Raw genomic sequence first — 24,849 nt, 5'->3', positions numbered from 1 at the left:
GACAAAAATGCCTTTTTGCCATGGAAATACAGAGAACATTTTACCTACACACCTGGTAAAGAAGGTTGCAATATCAAAGTGCAGTGCAAGCTTTGCTTACCATCAACAAAGCTGCTTTCAGCATCGAGAGACTCCACGTCTAATTTGAAGAAGCATCTTGAGTTAAGTTGGCTAATTAGCATTAGCTAGCCGGTCGGGTGAAGTTATAACCATTGGGTGGGGAGTGGGCTCGGGCAACAGCGCCCCCCATAAAGTAAAAACGTCTCTGCTTCTTCCCAAAGTTCACTGTCAGTTCTTTAGTCTTGCAAATGTTCAGGAGTAGGTTGTTGTCCTGACACCAGGCGTTTAGGTCCTCTACTTCCTTCAGGTGATGGTGTATGTGTTCAGACATTGAATGTTTTTTTTTGTTTGTTTTTTACCTACTTTTTTTGTTATTTTAACATTTGAAATAAATAAATAAACTAAATTTAACTGAAATCAAGGTTCCACATGCACAGTGGGGTATTCAATCCCAAATCCTGTAGCTTTGTGACAAGCCTGGAAGGTGTTGAACTGTAGTCAATTAACTGTAATCTCACATAGTTCCCTTGCTTGTCCAGGTGAGATAGTATGGTGTCGATGATTTGTGCTATGGTGTCTTCTGTTCGTCAGCTTGGACAGTGAAAGTAGGTCCAAAGTGCTGGGTAGTGTGGAGTAGAGGTCATTTGACCAGCATTTCAAAGCACTTCATCAAAACAGAGGTGAGTGCTACTGGGCGGTAGCAGGTCAGGCAAGCTGGTCTTTTCTTCAGCACAGGATTGATGGTAGATTTCTTGAAGCACAGACTGAGCCTGGGACAGGTTGAAAATCATTGTGAATACCACCACTGGTTGGTCAGCACATAATTTGAGAACCCACCCACTGATACCGTTTGGCCCAGCTGCTTTCTTGGTGTTCACACGCTTGAAAGCCCTCCTGATGTCATGCTCAGAAAGGGTGATATGTGAAAAAGGTCCATCCACCCATCCATTAACCTCTGTTTCAGCTGCTTTTGGTTGCTGGCAGCAAATGGCCTCAAAGCGAGCATAGGAGTTGTTTAGCTTGCATGCTAGAGATACAGTACATCAGTACTTGACAAGAGGGAGGAAGAGGGTGGTTAGGTTTTTAATCTGTAAAGATTATAACAAGATATAGGTATTACACTGCAACTGTTACACAAGAAAAATAAGTAGTGCTTTAGTTGTTATACGTTTTGTGAGAGTCAGAGGTGTACTTTAATTCACAGACTGACTTACATGGAGGTGTTTCAATTTTCTTTTTCTTTGTTCGCCCTAATTTTTTACATCCACTGCTGAACATGGACATCAAAATATAATAATCAGAAATGAGACAATCTCACTTCAGTGTGCTTTAAAGTACTGTACACTTATTGTTGTAACTGTGTAATTGAAATAATATGTAGATGTCTGCCAGTCCACTAGGTGGCGTTGGCTGGAATTGTTACCTGTTGGGGAGTCCGACGAAGGATAAAAGAAGAATAGTCTATACTGAAGACTGTGGATAAATGTGGTAACTGCGACATACAAATGTGTTTGTCAGGAATAAAATAAACCCCCATTGTTCAGTAAGAAGCCTCCCGTTGAGTTACTACAGTTATGTTAGTGTAAAAACATAATATGACATAATGAGCCATTGTTCCACAATCAAGACAGTGTCACAAATTTGTGATCAAATGAGCCGATCAATTGGAGTTGCACCATGTATCAACCATATGTTTTTGCGTATGTTTTTACTATATTGTTAGTTTGATGTGTGACAATTACACAACAAAAGTTCATTTAGATTTTTATTTGTGTGTGGTAGAAAGCAAATACTGATACTGACAAAATGACATACAATAAATATGGAAAATCGAACTACTAGATTGGTCTAATAAGCAGCAACACAGAGCTATCTGACACACGCTGCATTGATAGTCACATAAACACACACACACACGCAGTCACTCTCTACAGCACACTCTTGATTGCTTGATCCAGATTTTGGGAGATCTGTATCTTATTTGCGGGCGTTAAGGAGCCCATATCAATATGCTGGAGACTCCGGGAACTTCCGGGAGAGTTTGGATGTCTGCGTGTGTTTTTAATACAATGTAGCCTGGACTATTTGAAGTGTTTTCAGTTTCATCCATTTTTTTTGAGGCTCTGAAGTGTATTTGCCATTTTAGCTGCCAAGCTCCGCTGCCTTATACCCTCTCTAACTCTGGTCCTGCGCTGTGCTCAGTGTGCTGTGTGAAAGGGGGAGTGGCCAACGGCTAGAGCGGCAGCAGCAAATGTGTGCTTCTTTTACCAATATATTTATCTATATCTTTTACATTTCTTATCCAAACAACTTGGCACTGCACTTACTCGTAGCAAGACACCTGTAACGTTTGAAATCAATCGGATGAACGGTTCGAAAGATATGCGAATAACAGAAAGACAGACAGATGTTCCTGTCATTTATAGATAGATGTTCACCATTTGACTGGACACAATATTGTTAACTTTTGTAACTTTTTCTTTCAACTATCTATTCTCTACTCATCGCCTCTTTCATTTCCTTATTTTTTTTTTTCTATGTAGATTTCTGCCTCTTTTCTAGCAAAAAAACAAGTCAATGAACAATGGATGGAATGGCTGAAGTTGCGGGGGAGTGAAGCTAGTCTTTCACTACTGATTAAATTATCAGCTTGGTGCCCCATTGAAGGCACAAAGGCATGAAATTGCTTGACATTTTTTCTCCTTGTGCATTCTGCCATTAGCCATTTCCTCAGCTACATTTCACAGTGAGGAGGACAGCAAGACCCTCCAAAAGTTGTTTTGGAGTATCTCAAGATTTGTGATTGTATTTTGTAAAGGCGAACAGATGTACTAGACATAACATCAAGACTGTGGTGGAAATATACAAACTGTTTGTGTGATCTGTTAAACATAGCATCTGAAAATGATTAGTTATTCTAACTTTCTCTGCACACTTAAATACACACACTTTAATGAACACACACACATTTCCTGGTTTAAATTCAAATTTAAGCACTGAGAGTTGCTAAAGTACAACATTTACTCTTCAGTGGACATCACCTCCTCTTTTATACCAAACGCATACGCACACACACACGCATACGCACAAAAACTACATTTTTTTCTTTCTGGCTCACACAAACATACACACACATTCTCTCCACAAAGACAAACCTCTAATGTACCTTGACTGTCTCCTGTCCCACCTCAGTAACTCAGTAGGGACTTTTATAACCTTTTAAAACACCCCAAGGCTTTTTCTTCTTACTTTTTTTTTTCTTTTTTACACCTGCTGGATTCATGGGGCGATTTAAACACACCACATCAGTGCTGCCACATGGTACATGCGTATCATGTGCTCTGCGTAGGGTACCAAGTGCCAGAGGGGGCACAAAACAGCACCTCAGTAAAGTTGGAAATATATTCACAGATTCAAACTTCCCACATCAATAACTCATAAGTGAAACATTATTAAAGCACAAACAACACCTCTCTCCTACCGCAATAAAGTAGACAATGAGCGAGAATCTCATTTTCATCTGAACAAGCTGTCTCTGAGTTGGACTAATAACATTGATCTCTATGCCAAGTCGGCTGTGGGACAAGTGCACAGGGACCGTTTTATAAGTGCAACACTGAAAAGACAAACTACAAAAATATTCAATAACTACACACATCAATGGTCTTCAGTAAGTTACACTACTCTCGGCCTTGGTGAAATGTGCTGTCCCCACAATCACACTGATAATGAAAATATATTTATTTGGTTTATTATATTGAAGAGATTGCACTTTCAAATACCAACAGTGTGTGTGTGTGTGTATGTGTTTGTGTGTGTGTGTGTGTGTGTGTGTGTGTGTGTGTGTGTGTGTGTGTGTGTGTGTGTGTGTGTGACTTTTCTTCTGTTGTATGAAAAATTGTTTTTTCAGTTGCATTTATTTACATTTATGTATTTACAACAATGGTAACATTAATAATAAAGACATAATTTTTCTGTTTATTTCATTTAATTTTTATTTTATAATTATTATTAGGTTTTTTTTGCTTGTTCTATAGTTCTATAGCACCAAAATGGCCAGCAGTGGTTCTGCGCTGTATCATCACCCTCCCTCACAAAGTCAAAGATCACTGCAAAAGTCAGGCTTTAGAAATTAAATATTTCTGCATTCTGTCTCGATCTAACTCACTAAAAGTCAAAGGCTGTCGCTTTTCCGATCTTCAGTCTTGTCTCAATGCATCACTCAGCACCACTTTTTGAAATCTAAAATCTAAAAAGTGCTTCTCGGATGAGTTTGGATGGTGGCGGCATTGACACTGAGGCAGATGACAGAGCATTTAGCGTGAAAAGGTTAAAGGTTTGCGTCCCAAATGGCAAGGTGGCGATAAGGTGGTGTGGCCTTCAGCGGCTCTGAAGAGGAAAAGGGCAGGATGAATGTCAGCCAAGTCTTCTGGGAAATATAAGTCACGCTAAAAGAACTGATTTAAACATTTTTCTGCACAACTTCCTATACTGCTTTTAAAAAAACACAGCAAATGAAGCAATGTATTTTTTTAAAAAAGAATGCAGTTTCTCTCCACAGTCAGAGGTCAAGGAAAAATCTATAAAGTCAACCTCCATGCATTAATGAAATGCATGTTTTTATTTGGTCACATTGAGGCATTATTATCACTCAAGCTCAAACTAATACTCATACCTAAACTATTTAAGTTTTGTGCGCCCGTATTTAAAAAGCATTGAGTGGTGAGCTGTGAACATGTTAACCAGTCTAGAAAATATGATCCTGGAGTTTATGCAGGTTGCCATCCTAAGTGTTACACTACATATGCCACTCCTGATTAAGGCAATAACCATACAAAAATCATTCACTTTCTAAAATTCATTTATTTATTTGGGCAACACCACAAGGAGCAAGTTGATGTGTTGGTCATGAACATTTACTTAAAGGTACTGGAAATCCAAATCCACAGTAGCCTTCTAACTATGTAATTAATGGATGTATTTACATTCGACCATCTAAAAAGTATTAAAAAGTAGTTTCAATACAAATTTGAAATATTGTCATCTAAGTTTTTGTAAATTTTCCTGATTGGGTCTGAATTGGGCATGGTTATGCATGGATTATGAAAAGGATTACATAAATTACGCAATCATTTCCACAAACCAATCCAGAACACAGTGACATTCTGACGTGCTGCAGTTAGCATATTGTCTTATTTCTGTTTGTCGGAGTTTGTGCTATTGGTAGTGTTTCTGTATCTCGACCTAGTTCATTTTTATACATTCTTTATTACTGCAGCTAATTAACCACTGTACATTTAAACATGCACTAGTTCTGCTCAGGCACTCTCAGCTCTCTACTTCTAATTTATTACCAGGACATTGAAAATAAAACATTTGTGATTATATGTTAGTTAATAACTTAGTGTCATTATTTTTTCTGTATTGTAATTTCATCATCATTAGGGGCCTCTCTGAGCCCCCCTTAATCATGGGCCCCTAGAATCCGTCTCCTTTACCCCCCCTTTGCGGCGCCCCAGGCTAATCACACAGTTGTTTACACATTTTCAGATTTGCTAGTTACTTTAGCTTAGCTCCACACAATGGAGACCTCGCTACTGTAATTAGCAGCCCCCAGTAGCTGGTGTGGGTGTCAGTCAAAATGTGATCTGCCACACCTACCCATTCTTAAGTAATGGTCTAAACAGCACAATTTGTTGGGTTTTTTCTAACAGTTATGACCGTTTATGTTCACTCAGATTTGTGTGACTATATCAAGCCAAATTTCCAGAGCCTTTAAAAGTTCATGCGTGGCCTTAACAGCCCAAATGGTAAGAGTTCATTAAAATGTGGTTTACAAATGAATGTTCGTAACAGATGCAGGAAAACTTACATGGACCGTAATCTACTAAAGAAAAGCCCAACTCTAGATAAAAAAATGAATGATGGCTGAATTCAATTTCGCTACTTCAGTTTCATTTATTGTGCATTCTGGCTCACTGTTATAGTATTATGGTTTTACTGGGATATGTGAATAGAACAAAGGTTAATATTATCCCTTGTGTTTTATGGAAAGTCAAAATGTCTGCTATAGAAAGGTCCTATGGTAGTCTGGATGGTATGGAGTTCAGAACATCATTTCTATGACTGTTTTGATTTATGTCAGTAACATTACCTCTTTTTACAATGTGAAGTCTTCTGAAGCAATATGCTTCATGCACATCCATATGTTAAATTAATCAGTGCTTCACTGATGGTTAAGCTCACTAAATCTTCAGGGAATTCTTGTCAGTCTCTCGTGGTGAGGAACTCAAAGAAGACATAATTCTACCTAATTTTTTTGTGGGTGAATGGTGGGACTTTAGTGAAGAAGGTATTTGGTGTAATTAGAGTAAGTTTTTCATAAGCAGAAGTCAAACAAGAGATTTCTCAGGAACATTTGTTCTTCTACTTAATTCATATGAGTTAGAATCGTGTAAGAATTGTGGAGGCGGCAGGAACACAATTTTTATACTTCACCTGACACTTCACACTTAAATACGGCTGTTTCTGTATAACATCTTTAATGGTCTGTCAGTTGAGTACAAACCGATCCCACATGCCCAAAGTACCAAACAGGATTAAAACCACAGTGAATACAAACTTGGATATACAGTGTTAACATAAATATATACAAAGGTCACTGCTTATTGAACCATAAATCTCTCCATTTGTATTTTTGACAGATACATATCTGAGTTTTACTTAAAATGTGTCTTCGTTCTTTTCTTCTCTTCATTCCTCTTAACTTATCTTCTTTGTCTTTCTTTCTGAATATCTTAGGCCCTCCCCTCCACCTCTTTCTCTGTTTTTCCCCAGAAAATGAATTAAGATAAAAACCATTTCATGTTGATGTATTTCTGTCCTGCTTATCTTGTCAGGTTGGACAAATATGGACGCTGTATAAAATGGCCTTGTCGTGACTGAAGGTCAAAACAGATCTATGAGAGAGAGGAGGGTACCGGGGATTGCTTGCATACGAGACAGAGAAAGAGAAATAATGTAAGAATTGGAAGCAGAGAGAGGAGACAGTTTTCTGTAATAATAATGAATTGCAAAGATAACAGCTTAGCTGCAGACTCCTGCTATCTGCACCATGAAAAAACACAACCAGGCAGGGGTCTGACCAGAAACTTTATGGGCCTGTGTTTGCATGTCTGTGTTGTGAAGGAAGGACATGATGGAGATACAAACATTTGTGTGTGTGTGAATATGTATGATTGTGCATTTTTATATGAGTCATCAATTATAAAAATGTACTTAAAGGATAGGTTCACCATTTTTCAACACATATGAACACATACACATATGAACACTGAAATAGGTTTTATAAGCAATCATACAATGTACAACATCTCAGGCTTGGCCACTGCTCCATTTCCCTATTTCCCATTATGTTTACATTTCCCTGTCGAATTTCCTCTTGATTGTCAAAAACGTTATGCCCCTTCATGCCAATGCTTTTAGATTGTGTGGTGGTCAAACTGTGGTACTGAATAACTGCCGTAGTGTGTGATGTGTGGGGGAGGGGGGAGGGATGGGGGAGGACGGCTGAGGTCTAAACTAGTCAGGTGTTGGTAATTTCCTGACATCCTCTCCAACTCTACCTATTCGTTCCTGAACCAGGAAGCCAAACCAATCTCACAAGCAGAAGGCAGAGAGACAGGCCTTGCAATATGGACAAATTAAAAATGAGAAAAAGCTAAGGTAAAGAAAGTAATGGATGGCATGTTGGTGAAGAAAACAGACAGGTGAGATAAAACAGAGGCGAAAGCGAGCAGAGAGTGTGATGTCAGGATGGAGAGAGAGGGGTGAGAGACCTTGAGTGATAGATAGTCAGTATGTATGCGTGTGCCTGCCCATCAGAGCTGGTTTCAGCCTGCAGCAGCGTCACTGTAATTGCCTTAGCTGTCAAACCAGACAAAGATCCTCAGATCACTGCTGTTGACTAGGCCAGCAAGCTCACGGTCTATCTCCTTCAAACACACACTCACACACTCACACACACACACACACACACACACACACACACACACACACACACACACACACACACACACACACACACACACACACACACACACACACACAAACTGCGCACTGCACATGCATAACTATAGGATAAAGAATAATAGGATAAGTGTTTATGTTTTCATTCTCTCCAAATATCTTTTAATCTCTTGTCTGCCTGTCTCTCTCTTTGTTTTTCTCTTTCTAACATCTGACTACCACAGCATACACTCCACTACAGATCAATAAGTCAGGTCCAATGTGAAGTGTCTGTTTCCAACACTATTACTTGGATGTTCAACACTGCGCAGCAGCAAACGTTCACTCAACTCTAATCCACCTCATGACCGCCATCTTCAAAACCCTTGCCTTCGACTGAGAAGAAATACTAAAGTTGACTCTGATGAACAGTAAACTCAGAAATTTTGACAGAGGACATTGGATTAGTCTAAATAAAAGGGTAAAAGGGTTTCTTAAATCTATTGACATTATCCTGATATTAGTGATCTGCTACACTTCAGGCTATTGTCACTTAATGAAGGTCTAAAATTCAATGAAATTGCATTTAATATATATATATGTATATATATTAACTGATTACATGTGATGACGCTTTTACAAACATTTTACAAATGTTTAGCTGAAAATCCGATACTTAACCAAATAACTTCTCAAGTTGAACGGTATTTGTAGTTGAATAAAATAACCCAATGGTAAATCACACATACTCTGAAAATAAAGTGATAGTAGAAGAGGAACAGTGTTAAGACAGAAATGTCTTCTTAAGTGCTTGTTTATTACTTGGGTGCAACCAAACATGAAATCTTCTATCGAGGGAGTGTTTTTTTGTTTTGTCTGCTAATATTTAGTTCTCCAGATGGAAACTCAGAGCTGTAGAATTAATCCCTGCCAGTGAGTCTTTAAGAAGGGTATATGTTTTCTCCATCCTGGGGACTCTAATCAACTGAAGGACATTGATAGAGGAGGCTTGGTACGATTACCCTTGACCAAACTCCCTGTGGCCAAGGCAGTTTGGTCAAGGGTGTTCTCTTGTTTATGTTCCTCTTCCTTGGCCACAGACTGGACATCATGAGTTCAGTTAATCTACCCTTTGGCTTGAATGCTTTATCCCTTTCAACCTCAGTAGGGATTGGGAAACCAGCCCTCTAAAGTGCCCTTGAGCAAAAATTGTTTGGAGAAGGGCCCCTATAGGAAATAATTTTTTCGTATTCGATCTTTGTTGTGAGTGCGCTGTTTAATATTTTATACTCCCTCTTCATAAATTGTAATTCTGGCTGCTTTGCCGAAAGCTCTCTTTATTTAATTTCACTTGCCAACATGCCCTTGGGCAAAGCACTGTGCTTATCTAACACCACCAAGCTGTTTAATCATCTCATATTGTTTTCAACTTTGAATCACAGACTTAGCTACTGACCCTTCACGCTCCAAGGAGAGTGACACCAACCATGGCCAGAGCACTTTTGAACACTGCAGTGTAACAACTCTTCATCCTCCATATTTGTTTTTGTACGTTTTTCTCAAAGACAAAGGAAAGCATTCCTATGGAGTAAAATAATTAGGAAATTACACAAAAACTCACGAAAAACTAACTTTCAACTACTCTCAGGCTACACACCTTATAATACCCCACACAGCCCTGCGTTGCTAAGCCTGAAACCTTGAGAGGTTTCATTATGTTACTGAGCATCTTACCCAGGTCATTTAGCCATCTATCAAAATTAGCCCACTTATGTTAGTAATTTAATGAACTGATCAAAAGCTATCTTACATGGCAGTGATATAATATTTTTTGGCTCAAAAGTTGTATTTGGTTCATTATGTATCATCTTAAGAAACCAGATTACTGTAGATGCTGCTTGTAAATAATGTGCTCACCAATAACTCCTCAAATCCAACAGGATGAAGGAAGTTCAAAACAAACAGCACTCACTAATTCACTGTTCAGTTGTGTATTCAAGCAGCAGGATGTCGTTAAATGTTTGACTTTGTGTAACTCCAGGGTGTTGTGCTCCACTGAGGTCTTTAGTCAAGACTAAACATTGAATTAGCGGATGCTGATTTTTCCTTTTTTATATGAACTTTACCAGTACAACCACAGTCTTCTGCTGCTTTTGATTGAGTAGCTTGGGGATTGAAAACCTTGTTCACAGTCAACTCATTATTGATCTGGCAGTAATAGCCTCACAGAAGCTGAAGCGCCAAGCTAAAACCACAATGTTTGTTCACTGTATGTCTGTGCAGGTGTGTTTTTCAACTACTTCCAGCATAACGTAAGTGTATTTATGGTTCTCAGGCTGGAGTCCCCGACCCGGACCCTCACCCTGGAAGCCCCCAGAGGGGTGGAGGTCAATGCTGGAGTTGGAGACTTCTCGGCAACCTGTAGGAAAGACCTTCTCTTGCAGTCCTCAGAAGGAGAGGTGAGAGTGTGCATGTGTTATTTTTAGGTTATTGTTATTTTTTATTTTTTTGGATGCATTTGTGTATGTATACATTATATATGTGGAAATGAAGTGAAAGTGAAGCAGATGAAAGTTTCTATGCCCATGTGTAAATACAAGGGACAACACAAACTGGCAGAACCAGTGAAGTGTGTGTGTGTGTCTTTAGACTCTGTGGCACTCTATAGTGTTGGGCCCGCTTCATTAAAGTACCTTATTAGGCTAATGAGCGTCATCAATCCAGGCGACCTTGTCCTCCTTCTCTCCCCTCCTCCTCTCATCACTCCTTTCTTCCCCTCTTCTATTTGGGAGAAGTGACTTCATTAAAGCTGGTTTGATGAGGTTCCCTGTCAGTTGCTGCTGCTGCTTCTGTGTGTGTGTGTGTGTGTGTGTGTGTGTGTGTGTGTGTGTGTGTGTGTGTGTGTGTGTGTGTGTGTGTGTGTGTGTGTGTTTGTGTGTGTTTGTGTGTGTGAGTATCATTGTATCATTGTTAGCCTGCTATCTCACTGTCAAGCTCTTTGCACACCAGCCTGCCACGTTGCGTGAGCACCGAAGCAGACTTAGCCATTATCCTTGTGTTAGTGTTTGTATATGTGTGTGTGTGTCTGTGTGCGTGTGTGTCAGCCTGCCATGTTGCGTGTCCGCTAGAGCATAGTGTGTCATTAACTCAGTAATTAACAGAAGAATGGCCCCCACTCGTTGCACTCACTGTCATTGTCAGACATACACATACACACATGGTTTTCTATCACAAATACATATACTCTCACATTGTCATATATAACTGCACAGGCAGCCATAGTCCCACATACACACACACACACACACACACAGATAACAGAAGTCTCACAAAACAACAGTAAAAGTTTGATGCTCCATTCGTAAACTCATTTTTGATATCCTTCCCTCCATCACAATCTCCTTTCCTCCTCTTTTTTCCTTACTTCTTCATCCCTCTTATTTCCTTATCTTGTCTCTGTCCACTGGGCTTTACTCAAAAAAAAAAAATAAAGTACACAACTTCGTCTATATGATCAGACCCTACAATATACGAGTTAAAATTAGCACACAGAGGTCAAAATATAAAGACAGCTCTGACATATCGGTGACAAAGTAATAAGGGAGAATGTCAGATATTCAATAGATGGCAGAATCTTCAAATATATAAATAAATATGTGCAGCCAGGCATGCAGTATATTGCAGATGTGGATAAGTGGCAAGTGAGCATCGAGGCATTTGATCCTGTGAGGTTCTGTAGTTATATATAACATGAAACATTGAGAATATAGATTACACATTATACATCATGAGCCAGAACAAAGACATTGTTATAAAGTTACAGTATACTGTAGCCTGCAAACATTATGAGGCATGTATATCCAGGCAAATCAGGCCTCAAAAAAGTATGGAAATTTCTTCCTCAAGTAAAAGTACTTAAAAGAACTTGAACTTATGTTTAATTAAGCAGCAGAAGAAATAGAATGTTTAATGAAGCTCAATAAGTTTAATGTTATGAGAAGTAAAAAGTAACCTATTTTAAATTGCACCATTCTATTCAAGGAAACCTCTTGGTCACTCTGTACGTAAATAAGTACACTAGCTGCAGAAACACCATAGTGCACCAATAATATGGGAATAGGAATGATTATTTTTAACTCAGTTATGATGGATCAGTGAAAGTGTTTGATGTTAGAGTTTGTGAATCTCAGTCTCACATGCTTTTAAACGTATCATGCAGATGTAATTTACTATTAATGACTGATTACTAAAACTGTGACAAAAATACTTTTTAACATCTTTCTATATTCCACAGAGTACTACGGAACAAAGTCTATATATTAAGCTTTAACTTGCAGTTCTAAGTGTTGGTTTCTTCCATGAAGTCTGCTTTCTCCACACATGTACATCAGGTGTGATTGGGACTGTGTGCATTTGTCTGTATGTGTCAGCCTTATAAAAGACAGGTAACCTCCCTTTAACCCTGTGCATGCTGGGATAGACTCCTGCTCTCTGCAACCCTGAACAAGATTGACTGTTTAGCAGATTGATGGTGGGATGGATGTTTAATACAAAGGCACACATAATTTACAGTGTCTAAGGAATTTAATCTCTCCCCTGCCCCCCCAACAACACATACTGTACAACCTTAACCTGTGGCAACCACAGGTTAAGGATTGTCCAGACAGACTGTAACCCCAAGGCTAGTCTTGGTTCCAGTGAATGTGTGCTGTCTTCCAAACATGAAACATGCTTGGGAAGGACAGATAGTTGCCTGACTGTGCAATTCAGATGGCATTTGTTTTTTATCCTGTTCCTTTGGTCTATGTCATGTGCTTCCTTGATGGAGGGCAGACGTCCAATCACCTGCTCAGTGGCGCAGATGACATGTTAAAGTGTGTCCTTGAGTTAAGCACATGGGGTACCGGTGCCAGAGTGTGACTGAGGCTGTTGTGATAATTTATGTTTTTGAAATACTCCCCTCTTACCCTTGTGGCTTGTATGTCATGTTGTTATAGTGGTATCATTTTGCATTTGAAGTGAGTGTAAAGGGGAAAAAATATTTTAACAAGACTCTTTGCTCTAATTTAAACTTTTCATCTACCCCTCACCATGTCTCTCTCTCTCAGTAGTGTACTTTACCACTCTTCACCTCTCTGTCCTGTCGCTCTCCCTTGTCCCTGATTTCCTCCATCACTTGTCTCACTCCACACTCCATCTCTTAACTACCCCTTTTACTCTTCCTCCATTCTCTCCTTCTTATTTTATTTTGTTTAGCTTTCTTCTACATCTTCTTCTCATCCTCCTCCTCCCTCTTCGCCTTCTCAGTCCTTCATCTCTGAGTAACCCAGCCTATCTAATTAACTTTCCACTGCCAGGGTTATACATCACTGTGGCTGTCACTTAATAGGGAAAGAGAGGGGAGGAGGGGGGCATTATCATTTTTACCCCCCCCCCCCCCCCCCCCCCCCCTCTCTCTCTCTCTCTCTCTCTCTCTCTCTCTCTCTCTCTCTCTCTCTGTCTCTGTTTCATGTATTCTTTTGTCTCTTTCTGTTCTTTGTTCATCCATTATGTCCCACTGTCTCTCTACCCCTCTTTCTCTCTCTCACTGTCATCCCTGCATAAATAGATGTCTCCCTATTTATGGTGAACAATAGCATGAAGCTGAGTGTAACAAGGATTGTGGTGTGGGCTTTTGGCAAGGCTTGATACCATGAGAGGCTTGGAAAAATTAAGGACTTGTGGCGGACTGCTTCTCAACCTTGTCAGCATTTACTAAAGCAGCCTTTAGCCAAATATACAAAACCTCACAGCTATAGAAATACCTCAAGAAAACTTCCTATCATGTGTACATGAGATGATCTAAATAATGACATCATCGTATAAGAAAATGTACTGTATGTGTGAGCGTGAGAGTTACAGTACATTAATTTAATAAACTTCAGCTGTAGAGCATTTTCCATAGCATTTTTAAAACAATAAAGAAGAAGTGAGCAAGGTTACACTTGACAAGAATACAGCCATTAGAATATAACCTCTTTTTGGGTAAAGAGTGGAGGGCAGAAGATAGTGCCCCAAACTAATTACTGTGGTGGAAAAATCAGGGGAGTTTTCTTTTTTTCTTTCTTTTTGGATGATTCTCTCTTTGTATTAATCCTTCAGGCAGTCCACTGCCTCACAGAACATCATCTGATATGCAAAGAGAGCCCTTAAAAGAACAGTCTTATTTTTGGAGAATTTCACAGTTATGTTTCTGCAGTTAATATGCTGAAATGATGCTGTCTGACTGTACTTTTACAACAAAATATATATTTACAGCTGGCAGGTATATTTATGCTTAGAGATACCTAACCCACTGACAATACAACCATATCAGCAAGCATCCACCCTGCTGTTGTATCCTTGAGGAAGTTTAAAGGTGCTGTTTTATATGTAGCCCTGACCCCTGACTATGTTGTGGAGGAGAGTATACGAAATGTGACATCCCCTACTGGAGCTAGTAAAGACAATTATACAGCTATGATTCAGACAACATCATACATTGAAGATCCTTGAGCAAGTTATATTCTTTTCCAGAGAAGATGTTCATACCTGCAACCACTGAAACTCCATCAGTTTGCCATTGGATGAGAAGTCGACATCAGAATGTTATATTTGCATTACAAATGAATGTGCTCCTCACCTCATTTCATAAACACATCTGAACAGACTGCTTAAAAGTTACCCTCAGGAGGACAACACAGTATTTTAATCCCCACCACCACCACCACCACACTTCTCTCTGCACAAGCATAGCCTCAAATACAGCAAATATTTACAGGTTACTTTTTTATTTCATGCTTTGCATTAGTTATTTTCTTTATTCATTTCTGTCAAACAAACTATGCCCCTTGACTTTGTTTTCCCCTGCAACCAATCCTATTGATACACTTACTGTACTCTAAAATAATACAAAATTAATATAACTGCACAAAGAACATCTCCAGGTTATAATATTCACACATTATGATGCTGAATGAAAATTTGCACTTTGGGTGAAAATTATTATCCTGCAAATGATTGCCTTTTCACTTCTCACCACCGAAAGAAATGTGCAGGATTTCTCAGAAGGTTCATTTTATATGAGGACATGTGTTATCCTTAAGTTTAGACACATTTTTGATAGCTACTGAGGTGACATATCCAACTCTGCAGTTCATTTTTTTGACATTTATGAAAAATATTATAATAATCTGACATTTTCACATACATTGATAACCTTTCAGTGTTTGATATTACGCAACATTGATTCATAACAGATAGTTAAAGAAAGATTTTGGCTTTTTGCATGCCTTCCTGCAACAATACCGTTTTTCCCATCCGACTCAAGACATTTAGAGATTTTTCTTTAATGCTATTCAAGCAATACTAGTACTCAGGAGGAAGGGAAGTAATCCAACAATATCATTCACACCTGAACCCGACACATTGATTTCACACTAGAGCATAATCATCATTCATTTATATACACATTATGAATACAATTAAATGGTTGTTGACCTGTGTTCATATTTTCAAAGACAGTATGTATTCACTTTTTTATTCAGTGATTTTATTTTGAGGCAAGGAGACTGAACAGTGCCTCAGGTCTGTGTGTTTTTCTATGTCTGGAGGCTTCTGGATCATAAGGATAGAGTGAACAGAACACTTCTCTAACCGAAAATAACAATATTTTAGGTACATGTGAAAAACTTTAATGATCCAAGGTGCTGATCCTGTTCTCACTAGGGGTATGGGAGCAATCCACTGATGCTTGCTTTTGTCGATCCTCTTAAGGGTCAAAAGGACTCCTGCTGCTGGGATACAATCTATTGCGTATGGTGCTGATAAATGCTTTTTATCTTGGTCGACTGATGGTTTGCCAACTTGGATTGATGATTTAAAATCGTTGACTGATTGGTCAGTGCAGTCAAAAGACACTGACAAACAACATTCCCAACAAGGGAAAACACAAAATGTTCACTGCAAGAGTATCCTTTTTTTGCTAGTCAGAATAAAAAAATTTAAACTGTTCATAATCAACTTATAATTGTGTGTTAATTTGGTCCTTTGAGGCAATAAAGGTGATGAATAAACATGACAGATTTTCTTAACTCAGTGTAATTGCTTTATTATATGCTTTTATATGTTTTTTTTTATCAATAGGTAAAGATAAGGTAGAAAAATAGGTTAAAAATTCAATGATGGGCAGGCTGTCCTGTTCAGTGAGCTGTTATCTTTGCAAAGTGCAGTGCAACAGTCCAACACAGCCATGAACACTCAATAAAGCTGAAGTCAGATGCCAAAAAGAGGATATTGCAGATGAAACAACACCATTCCCTCCTTATTCTTCCATACTCGTGGTGTGTCACACTGGGCAACAACACTTCATGTCATTGTATCAGTGTGTGGCCTGTCGCCAAAATCAACTCACCAACAGTCTGCAAAGGAAGTATCACCTCTCTGTTTGTAAACCAGGGCCTGTTTAGAATAAGTAGCAAAAAAATACCTACACACATCCCCAAAAAGAACAGCTTATCCAAATAGCATTTCTTTTCATCCATTCTCATACAAGCCTTCCCCCACGGCTGACACCATCAAATGAACAGAGGAGAGCGGATGAAGGGAGGATAGAAGGAGGATCGGATGAGTAGGAGGTGGAGGAGGATGGCAGAAAATAGATGTTTCTGTCGATTTTGCAGGAGAAAATAAAGGCGTGCGGGACAGCAAGGCTTAAAGCCAAATCAATGTTGTCAGCAGCTGGCACTTAAGAAGGGGCCATTAAAGTTTAAAAAGTTTGGAAAGCAAGCGCTGGAATTAGGGCCAAATGGGTTAGAGGTAGGAGAGCGCTGGCTTCCATTAAAATCAAAGCCAACGAGAGCTGACAGATCCTCTCAGGATTCCTGCAGTCCTCCTGCTTTTTTTTTATCAACACCCTCTCTCTCTCTCTCTCTCTCTCTCTCTCTCTCTCTCTCTCTCTCTCTCTCTCTCTCTCTCTCTCTCCCTCTTTCTCTCTCTCCCCATCCCTCAATCTCCCTTTCTATGCTACATCCATTCATTTTCCTTTCCCCTTTAAGTTTATTCACCCACTCATTCACTCTCGCTGCTTATTTTTACTTTAACTTTTCATCAATCCATCCCTCCCTCTTCTCCTCCATCATACGCCCTTTATGCACCCCAAAGCTCTTTTCAGCAACTTTTGCGCATCACTCATCCTCATCATCTTTCTGTCTCTTTATGAGAGAAGCTGTTTTGGCTCACTCACCAACTCCTTAGAGAATAGTATTTCTCGCAGACTGAAACATGGAATCTGCTTTTGCTGAAAATAAGTCATGTTTCTATCACAAATTGTCAGCCATAGGAAGTCAGAGAAATTGGTTTTAAATATTTTGTAAGTTGGCTGACTACAGTCACTAAAGTTAACTTTCATTTCTTCTGATGGCTTCGAGTTGTTGGATTATGGCTTTAATATTAAATAGGATCCTTGTCATAGGGTAAGAAATCAAACCTCCCCACCCTAATACATTTATAGTGTCAGAAAGACTACATTTGCAGTCAACCAGAAAAGGCCCAGTGCAGTGGGATACACTGTACTCTAGAGCACCAATTAGTATGCAAAATAGTTCAATTTTGTTGCTTATTTTCTGTCTGTTGAAAAGCCGTCAGCACAAAAAAGCTCTCCAGGGATATGATACTAGAACACGCTCCATGAATACTATCTATGTAAATGCAACATACTATAACCTTAAGTCTGTGGCTTTACAATCAATGTAAATCATACTGCGGGTCTAGACATAATACTGACAAGTAGTTAAATTGTGGTAATAGACAGAGTGACCCTAAAAGCTTTTCCTTGGAGAGCATTGTTTATTTTTATCATATGCGTTGTTCTCTTGCTCTCTCTCTAAATGTAACACATACTGATTAAGATTGTTTTATGGTGACTCAAGAGGTGATATGTGTTAATTAATCAGGGGCCCATTTCCCAATGTTTGACACACGGGCGTGGTGTTTGTTTAGATTAATGAAAGTGTCAAAATGAGTGAGGGGAAATGATTTCAGGTTGCATTTTGTTCTAGGACTTAGGACTCCTTGTAATCCCTACTTATGACTGACCCCAGCTCCACAGGTATCTTTTAGCAAGTCTCTTTAGATTACTTCTGTTATTTCTGTAAAACAATGATTAAATATTAATGTATGCTTCCTGTATTATGTCAGCATGGAACTGAATATGATATATTTATTCAACAATAATACCATTTATTCTTCAACTGAGGGTCATATTTTCCTATCACAGGAACAACACAGGAAGCATTTCTGTCAGCGCTCAACTGTCCAAAACTACAAAGATATTAAAATAACGATAATGATAATAATAAGGATGACAGGCCTGACACATGTCTTACAGCATAAACTCAGTCTCAATCCTGAGTAAAACAAGACCAATAAATCTAACATGCAAGATTATCATTATCTTAAACTTCTTTCCTTGTAAGTAAAGACACTTTGGATGCCACGGCACATTTGCATCTATGTGTTCATGTTAATTAAAAAAACAATTATTTGAGTTAGCTCCACTCTGCTGCTCATTGTAGTGAGGTGAAATTGGGTTAACTATAGAAACTTTTAACAAAGTTAGGTTACCATGGAGTTTTATTGTTTGTTTACGCAATGTCTAGGTTTATTAAGACGCTATAGCCTGCAGGTATTATTGGGCTGGTACACTGGGACTGTGTTGCTTGTTGTTTAACCTGCGGGTAAGGCAGGATGGTGAGTGAATTAAAATGCTGGCAGGGGGGAACTCTCTATTGAATACACTCATACTGTAGAAGCCTTACACATGAACACAAACACATACAGTATGCTCTAAAAAACGTATAAAAGGGTGCTCAAAAATGCACACATCAAAACAAATAGATACCACATAAATATAGACTCACTTCCTTCCACACAGCATGTATACACACACATACTACATGCAAATAAAAACGTAGATGTATGTACAGTATATGCACAGATGTATACACACGCATGCACACACAGACGCACACACACACACTTAGTCACTAGAGCTTGTCTCTTTATTTCAAGAACTTGTTTTCATCATCCAGCTCCATTCTCTTTGAGTGTGCATCTATGTGTTCGTGCGTGTGTGTGTGTGTGTGTGTGTGTGTGTGCATGCATGTGTGTGTGTGTGTGTTTATATGAGAGAGATAACCGATTAGCAGATACCTGCCAATAGCTAGGAGAAGTGGCTGTTTTTCAAAAAGATGTGATCAACGTCAGAAAATTAATTAGCCCATACTTCACATTGCCTAAGGCAATTGTCATAGATGGTGTGTGTGTGTGTGTGTGTGTGTTTGTGTTTGTGTTGATATGTGTGGAATTTTGTCTGTGTCTTTCTTGCATTATCGATCGTCGATCAGGTGTTTGTGTTCATGTTATTGTCAGCACTGCTGTGAAACCCCTGTTTGGAGTTTGCATGTGTTTGCGTGGGTGCTTCAGTTTCCTCCCACCATCAAAGACATGGGTTAACACTCCTGTCAGTGCCCCTAACCTCTAGCAGTGGCAGAAGGAACTGGAGTTGGTCCTCGGGTGCTGCACCGCGGCTGCCCCTATTAAATAGGATGGGTCAATTGAAGAGGATGAATATCATACCAATATATGTGAGAAATGACAGTAAAGAAATCTTAATCTTAATCCTTTGGCTGCATCACTGCATGTGTGTCTGTGTGTGTATGAGTGCATTACTGTTACTCCATTTCTGTCTGCCTGTGCATGTTTGCGTGAATGCATTTGTCTGTGCCTGAAGTGTGTGCATGTGTGTGTGTGTCTGTGTGTGTGTGTGCGTGTGTGTGTGTGTGTGTGTGTGTGTGTGTGCGCGTGTGTGTGTGTGCGTGTGTGTGGTACAGTAGAGCAGACTGATATTGCTTTATGTCCTCTCCAGCCTCTGTCATTTAGTCCATTGTCAGCTCCCATTCCAGCGTCTGTCCATTCAACAAGCCTAATGGTCTGTGTAATACACTCAGATAGCTTCACAACCTCCCACCTGTTTGTGTTGTTGGTGTGTGTGTGTGTGTGTGTGTGTGTGTGTGTGTGTGCGTGCGTGCGTGCGTGCATGCGTGCGTGCGTGTGCGTGCGTGTGCGTGCGTGTGTGCGTGCGTGTACGTGTGTGTGTTCCACGTGTGAGTGCAGGGGCAGCCAGACAGAGAAAGAAAAGGAGAATGAGAGAGAATGAGAGGCAAGGTGATCCGCAGCAACGTAAGGGTTGAGTGTGTGCGCACAGTTGAAATTGTGCTGTTATTATCCTTTCAACCTCTGTCACACCTCCCCTTACTCTTCCGTCTCTACACTGAGTCAAATACTTTTTTCAACACTGAATTTATTTATTTGATTTTGTATAAATGATAGGGATGGCACAGTGGTACAGTGGTTAGCACTGTCACCTAACAGCAAGAAGGTTATTGGTTCAAACCCACCAGCTAGCTAGGAAATTGGCATGATCTAGCCGTGCCTACGTGGATTTTTTCTGGGTACTCTCTCCCACAGATCAAAAACAGGTTAATAGGTGACTCTGATTTGCCAGTAGGTGTGAATGTGAGTGTGAATCATTGCCTGTCTCTATACTATTTGTTAGCCATGTGATTGACTGGCGACCTGTCCAGGATGTAACCCGCCTTTCACCCAGTGTCAGCTGAGATTGGCTTGAGCTCCCCTGCCACCCTCTACAGGATGAGTGGAAAAGAAAATGAATGGATGGATTGATAGAGACGATGCAATTTAACATAGCTTCAATTCAGAGCATGAAACTGATGTGCTGCACAGAGAGTTTAAAGCTATTGCTAATTTTTTACATGCTTTCATTATCATAAAACCACAATACACTGCAGATATGGAAGTACAATAAAATACACATTAGAATACATTGATTGTAATGTACAGTTTGAAAATAAAACTTTTTATAGATGTTATACTTGGAATTAAATTGATTTCAGTTGGTAATGTGTTCTAAAGTTCACAGGCCTTTATGGAGAAAGCTGATTAACTTAGATCTATGATGTGGTATTTTACAGTTTCCATTCACCATGCTCCTAGTTATTCTGTCACTGTCTTGTCATTGTCATCAAAGGTGTGAGGTAGACACGCACACTCCAGAACAAAACTTAAACCAGGTGCTGGACCAAAGAAACAAAAGTACAAAAGAAAGAATTTTTCAGTCTGAAGAAGAATAGTTTGCTCTAAATGTCACTCACCTAGCCATTCCATTAAACCTGTATTTGTAACAAGAGCTACAGTGTGTAGACCTTCTTCTTTCTTTTGTACTGCCTTTTCTTTGGAAATATATGGGAAAAGGCTCTTCGTTGACTGTTGATATTTTTGAAAAGCAATTTGCTAAGCTAAGCTACAGTAAGTTTAGTCAACTTTGGTTTGACTGCTGCAAGTCTTGATTGAAAAAGTTTTGATTGGACTCATAAGATCTGACAGGATCTAAAGAAGAGTCTGAAGATATTAACTTCACAGGATGCGTCCTTTGTAGGTCTCAGGATGCAAACCCTGCTCTCTAGTGTCAAAGTCCTCTGCTTTGAACTCCCAACATCCACCATCCTCCCTAACACCTCTGTGCATAAATGTTGCACTTTCTTAGTGGAAAATACATTGCTGCTTTGATCATAATACAAGCAACAATTATGTTTCTATACAGACATAGTTGGACATACATGTACATGTAGAAAAAGACTGATAGTTGCAACAAAGTAAAAATCTTCACATACATTATAAAGTAAAGAGGTTTCTTGGCTATTTGTAACCAACAAAGGAAAGGAATTTATAACTGAGTGATAAAATATAACCTAAAAGTTTGGAAAAGTCAAATGATGATGCTTGTCTTCAAGCAAATCATCATATTGTGTCCTACTTCTTTGTAATTTTTCACCTCCATTTCTGCACTCCCGTCCTACATTCAGCTCTCTTCCTCTTTTGTCCTCTCAGACACCCATCGTCCTCCTCCTTCTGCTCCCCTCCTAAACACATTCATACTCTCCTTTTTTTCTCCAAAACTACTCTTCACCACACTCTAACACTTGTTCTCCCTCCTCATCTCCTCCCAAAGACACTTTAACCCTCTTATCTCCTCTGCTTTCTTTCTCCCTCCACTGCCCTACTGTACCTCCCTTCCCCTTTCATCCAAGGAAAATTTTGTCCTTTTATCGCTGCCTTCCCCTCCTCTTTCACAGCTCATTCGCCTCCCACCCTCTTTCGCCTGTTCCTCAGCTGTGCCAAAGGAAATCATCCATGAAAAATGTTTTGACCCTCCATAATTGCTGCTTCCCGCATGTTTCCCATCTCCTTGACGCCAGTGCCACGTGCTTGCTAAAGTGATGGGTGAGAGAGATGGATTTAGACACACTCAAACTCATACTTAATGCACACACACAGCTGCCACCCACGCAATATTGTACATTAATGCAAATGCAGAAACATTAGGTGCACATATAGAGACTGACTGTACATATAAGATATGAAGCGCTGTGATGTAACTATGTGCAATATAGAAGACATTTTTGTTGAGACTGCATTACAGGGTTGTTGATTCAGCTCTATGGTCATTGCTGAGGCCAATTTTGTTGTTTTTATATTGTAAAGCGTTCCCATTATTTTGGCCACCCCCTATATATTTGTAAACAATATGATATATGGAAGTAATAATGAATCATATTCATACAAGAACAAAAAAAATCATTTTCATGAGTTTAATTTAAAATAATAATTACTTTTTTTTCTTTTTTACCTCTTTAGCTTTTAAAATCCTTTCAAAACTCATCTGAATAAATGTATTACCACAAGCCTAAAAACCAGCTCTTCTTCTTAGATCGCCTAAATTAGACAGTTGATGGATAACTCACAAGTTCTCTTCTTCTAATTATCTTTATTTCTTTTTGTTTTCTTTTTATTACATTAGCAACAATCTTCCTCAGCATGTGTGTTTTAACCAGGTTTCTAGTATCTGTGAGTATATTCATCTCAACTCCGTCCCTCAGTATGTGTTTATTTTGTTTTTCAAATGATTTTAAGTTGTTATGGCACTGATTGATGATTGAGATATGGAGTTGAGGTCGATGTACTCACTGATACCAGATCCCTGGATCATACTCAGATGCTGAAGAAGTCAGAGCCCAAAACATTTGTGTAGTGTCTTTTACTAATGATGAATTCAAAAAGAAAAAAAGATGTAAGATGAAAATGTGTGAGTGAATTCAGTGACTTTTGCTCCTGGCTGGTAGCACCATAAAGAATTTCAAGAGATTTAAGGCAACAGTAGAGTCAGATTTTATACAGACAATATATGTATAGGTATATTAATGTATTGACACAAGCTCACATTCATTCAGATACAATGCACAGGCATTTATATGTGTAGGTACAAAGCACATCCACAAAAGCACTCTTTCATCTTTTCATTATATTCATAGACACGTGTCCTTACACAAAGAATCCCACTCAAACACACACATTCACATGTATAGACCCTCACATACTGCTAACAACACGCTGACCTAATACTTACAGACACTTTCATTTGGGATGAATGTCAGTGCTAATCCGACCTTAAGCTACAACAAATGACTTTCACTCCCCTTCCTCTGCTTCCCTTCCCTCTTTCCGTCCATCCAGCCGTTCATCTATCCTTCCACTCCTTTACTGCCCTTATTGCCTGCTACCTAGCATCCATCCATTTCTATTTCACTCCTTCCATCTGCCTTCCTCTCACCTCTCACCTCCTCTCTATCGATCTCTTCCGTCCTCCATCCCTCCTTGTAAGCTATCATATCTACTTACTAATCACCTTCTTCTCTTTTCAATCTCTTGATCAGCATCCTCAACCCTCCCTTATTGCTTGTGTCTTCATCTGTCCCACCTTTCCACCTCCTCTCCCTCCATCTTTACAGTGTTTTCCTCTCTCCTCTGTTGTCCTTTCTTTATTTTATTGCTGTGATGTTTCCAGTGTTATGGAAGAAAAACCATTAATTTCATTGGCATTTCCTCACATAAACACCCATCTCTCCTCATTCTCCCATCCCATTGCCTTGCTCAAGTTCATTTTAGAGTTCTCGTTGCCATGGCAAGCTGGCTGTTAGAATTAGATTTGGGTTATGTTTCCAAGCGTGACTGAGTCCTTTCCTCTATAAGGCTTTAACTGAGCCCTGGCAGCTTTTATTGGGGAGCCAAAGGGAAGATGACAGGTGTGCACCAGGGACCTGTTAAAGGCATACCTTGACATTTAGAAATATAGTGTGGTATTTTCCTTTGCCCGGCACAGAGGGAGAAAAGTGCACATATTTTTTACTCGCTCTTAAAGTGTCTTGTTGTCATTGTTACTATGTCTCATTAAAACTAATGTGCATGGCGGTCTAATGAGATAGCATCACAGAAAGAGGCTGCCTGTTTTTTGTTTTTCTTTGTTTTTTTTTTAACGACTGAAACACTGAACCAAAACCTTTTTTTGGAATCTTGTGGAAGCAGGACTTTTATAAATATGACGCATTTTACCTACACAAGCTGGCAACTTGTTTTCATCCAACAGTAACCAAAGTTCTGTGGCATTTACTCTTATTAGTGGACAGCTCCAAATTCTTACTATATAGTGATATATCTTGTCTGTGAGGCATCATTAATTTGTAGAGTAAAATGTATGGCCAATTTAGGGCTTGTTAGCTCAGTGGAAAATTCTTGTATATTTATCTTGGATTTGTATTTATTGTGGCCAATCTTCCATGGGTCATACTC

The 24,849-nt window shown here is 39.3% G+C and overlaps 1 protein-coding gene across 1 annotated transcript in view; it reads left to right on the top strand.

Annotated features, from left to right (window-relative positions):
• The window catches only part of LOC128375937 (zeta-sarcoglycan), a 160,884-nt gene that overhangs the window by 133,306 nt on the left and 2,729 nt on the right, over positions 1 to 24,849 (top strand). Inside the window, exon 6 of the mRNA XM_053336363.1 lies at positions 10,403 to 10,526. Within this exon, the coding sequence (XP_053192338.1) occupies positions 10,403 to 10,526 (124 nt within the window). The remainder of the gene's footprint in view (positions 1 to 10,402; positions 10,527 to 24,849) is intronic.

Source organism: Scomber japonicus, chromosome 2, assembly GCF_027409825.1.
Source record: "Scomber japonicus isolate fScoJap1 chromosome 2, fScoJap1.pri, whole genome shotgun sequence".
In the NCBI taxonomy this organism is placed as follows: Eukaryota; Metazoa; Chordata; class Actinopteri; order Scombriformes; family Scombridae; genus Scomber; species Scomber japonicus.
Note: the sequence above shows the minus strand (reverse complement) of the source record. Positions and strands in the feature narration are given on the sequence as shown.